The sequence below is a fragment of the Tribolium madens genome, unplaced genomic scaffold, assembly GCF_015345945.1.
Source record: "Tribolium madens isolate multiple individuals breed KSU strain unplaced genomic scaffold, Tmad_KSU_1.1 Scaffold_1;HRSCAF=32;Tcas5.2_LG8, whole genome shotgun sequence".
Taxonomy (NCBI): Eukaryota; Metazoa; Arthropoda; class Insecta; order Coleoptera; family Tenebrionidae; genus Tribolium; species Tribolium madens.
In genome coordinates this window covers 6,147,761-6,157,562 of record NW_025400984.1, presented here as the reverse complement: position 1 = coordinate 6,157,562, position 9,802 = coordinate 6,147,761, and the positions used below count along the sequence as shown (strand labels likewise).

The 9,802-nt window shown below is 36.7% G+C and overlaps 2 protein-coding genes across 4 annotated transcripts in view; both read left to right on the top strand.

Annotated features, from left to right (window-relative positions):
- LOC123003689 (bone morphogenetic protein receptor type-1B) overlaps nucleotides 1-6,649 on the top strand; it is a 50,044-nt gene extending 43,395 nt beyond the window's left edge. For all 3 annotated transcript variants that reach the window (XM_044396629.1, XM_044396631.1, XM_044396630.1), the window contains 3 exons: nucleotides 2,775-2,950; nucleotides 3,010-3,742; nucleotides 5,215-6,649. In XM_044396629.1, the coding sequence (XP_044252564.1) occupies nucleotides 2,775-2,950; nucleotides 3,010-3,742; nucleotides 5,215-5,780 (1,475 nt within the window). In that variant the 3' untranslated portion in view covers nucleotides 5,781-6,649. The remainder of the gene's footprint in view (nucleotides 1-2,774; nucleotides 2,951-3,009; nucleotides 3,743-5,214) is intronic.
- Nucleotides 6,650-6,826: 177 nt separating this feature from the next.
- On the top strand, nucleotides 6,827-9,620 carry LOC123016200 (RNA-binding protein lark). The gene is made up of 4 exons (XM_044416441.1): nucleotides 6,827-6,990; nucleotides 7,737-8,416; nucleotides 8,868-9,226; nucleotides 9,282-9,620. The coding sequence occupies exons 2-4, from the start codon at nucleotides 7,748-7,750 to the stop codon at nucleotides 9,328-9,330; spliced, it is 1,077 nt and encodes a 358-aa protein (XP_044272376.1). The 5' UTR covers nucleotides 6,827-6,990; nucleotides 7,737-7,747; the 3' UTR covers nucleotides 9,331-9,620.
- Nucleotides 9,621-9,802: the final 182 nt, after the last annotated feature.

Sequence of the window (9,802 nt, the reverse complement as noted above, 5' to 3'; positions counted from 1 at the left end):
ATTATAATATATTAATAATAATAATAATAATAATAATTATTATTATTATTATTATTATTATTATTCTACGCATTTTCAAAATTTGAAATCAAGATATTGTATATGTTATTGGTTGCGTCAAAAAATCTAAATTTTTAGGTTTTAGGAAAAGGGAACAAAAAATAATAATTGAAATGTGCTTACGTTTTATTAATTTTCACATACATATCTATTTATTAATGAAATGTAAACTTTTATCATTTATTGAAAATTAACACAAAATTTACATCTAATTTTTTTCATCACGTGGTAAATGCCATAAATAAATATTAATTAGACCATCTTTCGACGTAGTTTAGTGTCTATTTTTTTGGAGCAAAATATTCCACAGTGAATTATTTTGAGCTTTTCTTTTAATAGACGTCAATCTTTTGTTATATTTTTCCAGTAGCTAATGGATTTTTTTGTCTATCAAATGAAAATATGGCTGACTTTGACGTCCGAACAGAAGCATAGAAAAACAAATTTCGTCATTGAAATTTCTGACGTTAAATGATTTTTCCTAATCCATTTGTTTCATGTTTAGTAATAAATATCGTCGAATTATTTTCATAGAAAATGCAATGTAATGTAATTACATGTTGTTTAAATCATCACCTGAAAGTGACTCAAGTAACATCGTCAATAAATAAATAGATAACGTTACTTAAGAAACAAGTTTCTGAATGTAAATGATGAAGAGGCCAAATGACAGATTTACAAAGTAGTTAATTATTTTCCGGAAATTCTTTTTCGGCAACCGGAAAACCTTTAGGGTTGGCATTTCTTCATTGATTACTGGGTAATTCCTCGCGTGAGCCCGAAATCTTTCCCTTCGGCACGTCACTCATCTCTCTCTCATTTAATGAGTGCCATAATTAAACGTCTGCTGTTCTATTATTCCGAGAGCCGATTTCGTGGTGCTAATGGTGCAGACCTCGGCTCAGGCGCCAGCCGAGTTGAAGACACTCTTGGCACGACTGTACATCCTATACCTGACCTGGCCCTCTGGGATACTCTCCTCTCAAGACACTGGATTTTTTAGTCTGTTGATGGTGTCGGTGTTGGCCGCAGTACTCAATTTCATGACCGATTCTTGTTGTTTTCCTTGTTGTTTACAATGTATGTCTTCGTTGACGATGATGGCTCGAGTAAGTTATTTTTGCGTTTACATTTGGGTTGTTTTATTACGTACGTCTGGGGCTGGTTTTATGTTTTACGGTGTACGTCTGGAGATTTTAAGTTTTGTAATGAAAGGTTTGTAGTAGGTGCGTTCACACCTACGTATGCGAAATATGTGGCCGAGGATGGCGCCGGGAGTTTTTTGAGAAAGTTGGGGTTGGTGCATTGTCGGTGGGTTTTAGGTTTATCGAATTGTGTGCGAAAGAAGGTACACAAAAGGAAGGTTTGTTAAGTATTTCGGTACAAAAGGTTGGAATTTGTTGTATTTCGCACAATACTACAGGTTTCAATGAAACAGGCAAAAGAATAAAAAAGACGTATTGTTCGATGCTTTGAGTAGCAGCAATTTTTTTCAGAAATATATTTTCTTTGGATTAATATTTATTTCTTGAAAATATTATTTCGCATGTATTTTGAGTTGTATTTTGGACAGCTTACTAAGGGACATTCTTAATTATTATGTATACACTCTCAACTATTAAAATACTGCAAACTATGGGAAAAGTTATTAATTATCATTGATTGAATTTTTTGAATTTTATTTAAAAAATAAATAGATATTATTTTAATTGCATAATGATCAAGAAAATTCAAAGAGACAATCAATTATTAGATTTTAATTTGCTCATCATAATTTCTTTTTTATTTTATTTGTTACAATTATGGTTTATGTAATTATTATAATTATCTTCATTTAACATAGGTAAACAAATAAATTGATTACACATAATAATATTTAGTTCGTAGTCCACCAAGTATGTACAATTATTATTATCAATAAGCGTGCATATAAATAATAAGAAAGGAGATAAATCGGCCTAACTAGACTAATTTAGTGTTAAAGTAAGATAGCAGTAATTGACTTATTCTTCAAAGTTAATCAAACGTGTTACACAATTGAAAAAAAATTGAAATAATTCCGCTTGTTATATCATACGAACAACTGTCAATCAGACTACAAAGTTTGTGCTTGAATAGTGTGTACAATAGGCAATGTTGCTTTTGTTTCCCATGGCCAAATGGGTCACAATTTTTCCCCTTTCGACTTTATAAGTCTATGCCATATTTATTGGCCAACTCTGCTTCCAAACAAAGGAACAAAGCCGACCGAAGTGTACAAAAATCAGCCGTTCACGTTCACATATAAAGTCAGAAATCGCCATTTATTATGCGATTTTTTTTTGAAAATGTGAACACGTGTTCGCCGGTCGTTCATTCGAACACGTCCGGGTGTACAGAACCGAACCCATAACTATGTGTGACACCCACTCTTGGCTGATTTCGACCTTGGAACAGAAAGCTAATCGACGAAGTGGAGAAATCAGGAGTTTTTCTTCGGATGGTACAATAAATTTACTTAGAACAGGAGTGGTCTTTATTATTTTTGGTTGCGGAAGGTCAAAGTTGACCTAAATAGCGAGTCATGATTTGTTAATAAACAGTTTTTTGTCTGTTGGCATAATAATACGTATAGTAAAAGAGTCTGGCGACATAAAGTTTCAGTAGACTCTTATCAATTTGAAACTTGATTATTTTGTAGTAAACGATACGATAAGGCAAATTTTTGATTACAGTGAGAAGATGCTACTGCGAAGGACACTGTCCCGATGGCCAAAGAAATGGGACCTGCGAGCTCAGACCCGGCGGAAAATGCTTCACCACGGCCCAAATCGGATATGACGACAACGGTGACGAATATCCTCTCAGGTATTACGGTTGTCTTCCACCCGACGAGGGAGGTATCATGCAAGTAAGTCTCACTTGACCCTAAACCGACCCCAAAAATCTAAATTGTCCGTTTTCTCACAGTGCAAAGGCCATCTCGTACCACACGCAGAACCCAAATCCATAGAATGCTGCGACAGCTCAGACCAGTGCAACCTCCACCTCAAACCCATGTACCCTGAACGGCCGACCCCTGACGTCCCCCAATACGGTCCCTTCGATAGCCCTCCGTACATTGTCCTCCTTACGTCGGTTACGTTCTGTATAACCCTGTGTCTCATCGTGATTATGATTTGCTACTTAAGGTATCGCAAAAAGCAAGTTTTTGTAAATAAAGACTATCCAGAAAAATACCCTGCTATGAAAAAAATACATCGTCATCATCTCATTGATGAGAAAAGTAGTGGTTCAGGGTCAGGGATGCCTACACTAGTGCAGAGGACGATTTCGAAGCAGATTCACATGATTCGGTCAGTGGGAAAGGGACGATATGGAGAAGTATGGCTAGCGAGATGGAGAAGCGAAAGGGTGGCAGTGAAGGTGTTTTTCACAACGGAGGAACAGTCTTGGTTTAGGGAAACAGAGATTTACCAAACGGTGTTGATGAGGCACGAGAATATACTAGGATTCATTGCGGCGGATATTAAAGGGACGGGATCGTGGACGCAGATGTTGCTGATTACAGATTATCACGAAAATGGATCGTTGTATGACTATCTACAAGATCATGTCTTGGATACGAATTCGCTGCTGACGATGGTGTTGAGTATTGCGAGAGGGTTAGCCCATCTGCATACGGAGATTTTTGGCACAAGAGGTAATTATTTTGCAAAATTAAAAGACAAAAGGGTGTCACAAAATTAGAAATATTATTTCATGCATTGTAATATTTAGCAACTCTTGTCCGTTAAAAGTATAATGGAGTGGATATATTTTGGAATATAAACGTTTTATGTTTTTCCCGTAATATAAAAAAATATAGATGTCATAACAGGTGAATGGAAACAAATGCATACTTTGTGTAGGTAGTAATGGAAATATTATCTAACTCTAATTAAATTCGTTTGTTTTTTAAATTTAATTTTGTAGGTGAAAATTTATTTAGGTTTTCTTTTGGTATATTAAACGTGTCTTATTTTACTTTTAAAACTGTTTGTTTTAGACATACCATGTGATCGAAGAATCCATGTAAATTTTGTGGAAATAAACAAAGTCTTCTAGAGGATAATTTTTTTGATCATATGAATTTTTCAGTAGCATGAGTAATGATAATGAATAAGCAATAAGTAACAAGACACTGACTGAAAATATCAAAATAAATTTTGTTTTAGTTTGCAGTATTTTCTTCTGTAATAGATATTTTTTTAATTATGATTTTAAGCAAATTGTATATGTAATAAAAACTTCTTCTTGCACTTGTACTGATGTGATAAAACTAAATTTTTAAGTTATATAAGACTTTGTGTCAGTCTAACATCAGTTACTCTCTAGAGTGATTTTTGTTGTCAACTTTTGTAAAAAAAATAAGATGGAAAGTGTACTATTTCTGCATTTTTTTAAATTTGTTGTAGTATTAATGGAGAATCTTAGAAATGAAAAAAATCCGATAAAAATGTCAATCAGTCATTCGTTCGCAAAAAATGTATGTAATTATAATAGGCAATGATTAATTTAGCAATTGCTCTTACGTAATTAATGTCAATATCCACCTTCTTTCTACCTCAACATTTCATTGGCCTTCGCTGTTCTCTGAACACATAATTATTGTATAACTGAGGTGTCAAGAAAAACACTTAAATCACAAATCTATTTTACCTTTCCTCGATACACGAACATAAATTCTCTACAATATGAAACACTTTCGTCGACATTATTTTCTATTATAATTTACAAGAAAATATGTCGTTTGCATTCCAACATTGAACTAAATTTATTGATCATAATTATTAATCCGGAAATAGGATTTACTGTGTGGCAAACATGTACATATTTATGAAAAGTTGTTACATGCGAGGAAAGTGTCTTTATATCCATCATAAAACTATCTGACAACGCAGAGCAGACTTTATGATTTGATTTACAACTCTAATGTGTTTTATTATTATTTTTGTTCGAAAGGAACAAAGCTTTTCGTTAAGCTCTTATGAAATATTCATAACCACTGTTGTAATCGTAATTATATTAAATATTAATACGTGGAAGTTAAAACAATACTGGTTTGGAGTGGCCATAAATGAGCATTGAATTTTAATCGAGCGAAACAGTTTAAAAATAAAAATTCGTTTTCAGGGAAGCCGGCCATCGCCCACCGTGATATCAAGAGTAAGAACATCCTCGTAAAGTCGAATCTGGAGTGCTGCATTGCGGATTTCGGTCTCGCCGTGAAGTATTTCAGCGACACAAACGAGCTGGACGACCCCCGAGGCGTAAACCTCGTGAGCACTCGCAGCGGCACCCGTCGCTACATGGCCCCCGAGATCCTCGACAACAGCATCAACGTTCGCAGCTTTGAGGCGCAGAAAATGGCGGACATGTACGCTTTCGGTTTGGTGATGTGGGAGATGTCAAGACGTTGCATAACTGGTGATAAAATCACCACAGCTGACGATTATCAAGTGCCATATTATGACTGTGTGTCAAGTGATCCTAGTTTCGACGAGATGATGCAAGTAGTATGTGTGAAGAACATGAGGCCGCACATACCGATGCGCTGGGAGTCGGAGTACGTGCTGAAGACGTTGTCGAAAGTGATGCAAGAGTGCTGGCATGCGAACCCTTCGGTGAGGCTGACGGCGTTAAGGGTGAAGAAAAGTTTGTCCAAGTTGGACACGGACTCATGTATCAAAATCGTTTAGGTAGATGAGATAAGTGTTCAGAATTGTAATCTCCAGAGTAGGGTCGTATGGAATATTTACATAACAATTGTACATAAATTATTTTGTTAAGTACCAATAATCCACCTACAAAGATGCAGAATGTGCCACAATATTCTCGGGTTTGAAAAAAGCAATTTTTTCACTTTGAGCGTAATAAGGACGATAATTGTTACAAATTAACATACAATCCTACCAATAAGTAACAAATTGTACATAGAAATAAGTAAGGTTTGTAAATAGTACCATATAAGTGAAGATACCTGTAAGAATTCAAAGTACCTATACATTCACATATGAAGTCTTTACGACAATATTCAACCAAACAAACGCAGATGCAACGATTTTTCTGTTTTTGGGAACTATGGAGTCGAAGTTTTGCCATAAACAGGTGATCAGAATTCACAATTTCCTATCAGTAGTGCCATTTTTGTAAATCCGGTTGAATTTGAGTGAAAAGTTGTTGTGTCTGGATTGGTGTTTCAAAGACAATCGTCACTTTGGGTATTTATAGTATCTTGATTTCAGCCACTTGTTAAAATTGCACTAAATTCAGATTAAGTTCAAATTTGCTCAAAACAATTTGTTTATATTCAAGTGCAATGGAATTATTTTTGTTGTTTTTATATTACTGTAAATACATTTTCTTCCTTTTTCCGTTTCATTTTCTTCCCTGAGAAATATAGGCCGTGTGACTGTAGTATTGTGCATTTATGTTTGTAAATATACATTATCTTTTGTAATAATGTGAAAGTTTCAAAATTGTTTTTTGGATGTGCAGTAATATTGCAAGACTGATATATTTTGAATGTGTATACAAAAATAACATGTAATAAATAGTTTATAGAAAATAATGAAATTTTATTCCACCTCGTTCCGATAATTTACTCAAAAAAATGCATTTTAAATTTCCTCTGTATTCACAAAGAAAATTTTATGGAAGCAGTGTGAAGAAAATATTTAAGTTTGGAGCGATTGGCGACACTGTTTCTTACCTACGCATGCGCCCTCACCAACCATCTAGCGAAGCAAAGCTGAGGCGACGCCATTTCATAATATTCACATCTTTTGTATCGTGGAGTCGAAGTCAAACTTCAATTCAATTTTTTTTCATCAAAAAGTGACAATTTTACCCAAAATCAACTTCAAAAACCCCTGTTTGTCTAATCTAGCAGAATAGAAACTCCAAAAGGTAAGTTTTCGCATTTTTGTCCAACTTTCGCCGTTTTGCTTTGTCGGAACGTCTCGCGATCGATGATGACGCCCCGTTGGAAAACACGTAAATAAGCCGCACAAAATTGAAAATCTTACAAAATGTACACGAATCGACCTCGTGCCGAATCATTGTTCCGATTTTAATGAAAATTTGGAGCGAAATCGTTCGTTCGGGTGGTAAGTTGCAACGCCGACGACAACCGCCATTGTCTGCTAAAAGTTCCATTTAAAGGAAAATATTATTGTAAAATACCAAATTAGCACAGGAAAAATTGGTATTTAGTTCGGAGGGGCGACCTCGCTGGATATTTACTAATTTTAATACTTTTGCAAACACTATTTTGTAATGAAGTGGACCAATCAGGAGTGGAGTTAAGCCGCCAAATTTAAATCAGTTGAATCATGTTTTCATTTTTGTCTCGGCAGTTTAGCAGCTGAGTAATCTGTTTGAAGATGTTTACAATTTAGATTTTTGTACCTGTTTTTTAATTTTTACACCTGTCTTATTTGGAGCTACTTTTGAGAGCGAATTATTATTAAATTGGTATTATTCAGATGTGGTAATTGTATTGATTTTGGCGTTTGATCGTCGGCGTTTGGTCTCGTCGTCGTTTGTCGTTGTCGTTAACTGATGTGGGGATGGGGTTGCAATGCAGAGAATTGAGTGAAAAAGCATTAGAGTTCGTCGCGTGGTTTTTGTGTTTACTAAAGTCGGAGTTTCAGGCGGAACGACGATGCCGGGTTTTAGCAGTGCGGGAACGTTCAAAATATTTATCGGCAACCTCGCCGAGAAAACGGCGGTGACGGACCTCCGTCCCCTGTTCGAGAAATACGGGAAGGTGGTGGAATGCGACGTCGTGAAGAATTACGGGTTCGTTCATATGGAGAACGAATCGGAAGGTCGCGAGGCGATACAAAATTTGAACGGCCATATGTTGAACGGCCAACCAATGAAGTGCGAGGCGGCGAAGAGCCGGAAGGCCCCTCAAACACCAACGACGAAAATCTTCGTCGGCAACCTCACCGATAACACGAAGGCGCCGCAGATCCGCGAATTGTTCAAAAAGTACGGAACGGTGGTGGAATGCGACATCGTCCGCAACTACGGTTTCGTGCACCTCGAGTCGTCGGGTGACGTTAACGAAGCGATCAAAGAACTGAACGGCACTCTGGTGGACGGTCAGCCCATGAAGGTGCAAGTTTCGACGAGTCGCGTGCGTCAACGGCCCGGAATGGGCGATCCCGAACAATGCTATCGATGCGGTAGGGGTGGACATTGGTCCAAGGAGTGTCCCAAAGGTATGGGACCTGACCGCTTCCGCGACCGAATGTTCGGTAGAGATCCATACCCACCGCCGCCACCGCCTCCATTTCTTCGCGACCGGATGATGGGCCGATTTGGGGTACATAACTTATATCTATCATATACCTTATAGCAACCTAATCATCATATTTAATTATCATTTATTTATGATAAACAGGTACATCTATCTCTTTTTACAGCTGTTATACAGTATCGTTATTCTTTTCTTTAACATCATAAAACACCAATTGTTACACTGCTCGTCGTCTTAATTGTCACGTAACGCGAGCTGTGTCAGACGTTGGTTGTTGATGCAATTGCACCGAAATTCCATCGAAAATAATAATATTATCCTGATTCCGATTTCCCTGATTCTCCTCGTTTTGCATATCCATGGACGCAGTGCTACCATGGACTCTATTTGAGAGTTATTACACTAAAATCGGTGGCACTGCACCACCCGAATAGCACGGTGCAATTCAATTTAATTAATCACAAATTGCACCCTGCTAACTTATCTCGCACTTACTAATTGTTTGGGGTTGAAACAGGATGGATACGATGGATACTATGATCGCCGCTTTGAAGAATCTCGTGATTTGTACGAACGCAGATACTCAGGTTTGCCTCCAAGAGGTGATATGGGGATGCGCGGAGGCAGAGGTGATTTCTTACCGCCTCCGTTGCCACCACGTCGTGAACCTTTACCACCTATGCCTTCGATTGGTCTTCGAGGTCCACCTTCCAGCAGCATGAGTGGTGGAATGAGGGATTCAAGTTTTGCGAGAGGTGGAAGTGACTATGGTATGTTCAGCAGAAGAAGTCCTCAACCTTCAGGTGGTGGCATGCCTGGCTCGAGAATGAGTCGTATGTATGAAGATTTCAGTCGGGATTCGTTTGATGACAGAAGGTGAATTGTTTATAATCATTAATTTTCAGTATTTCACTGTATGTTTTTTTTGCAGGGTGGATAACAGAGGACCATCACCGTCAAGACGATACGCTCCGTATTAACTATATAGTATTTAGATATAAGAATATCACTTTCTTTTATAATTATTTTTTTATTTGTAAGTGTGTGACCAGGTCGATTGTTATGTAGATATCTACGTATCAAATAATATAAAAGAAAATTTTCAGAGATGACATTCATGATGCTCATTAATTTTTCTGTTCTTTATATTTAAACGTATCACTTACATAGTAAAGTTTTATTTGTGATGAAAGTTCTGTCAATTATGTTGTGACCGCTTTGATTATGTAAAGTATGAAATAACTGAAAATAAATTAGGTTTCTACTAAAATGGTGTTTTATTATTTATAAAAAATTAAAGACAAAAGATAATATTGTGAGCGTGTAAAAGTCAGAAAAAGGTTGTCATTGATCAGTGGCGCCATCTCAGTCAAGTTGGTAATAGAGAAATCTACCTCCATGTCGAATGACTAACGGATTATCTAGTAGGCGTGTTAACTTTTAATAAATTAT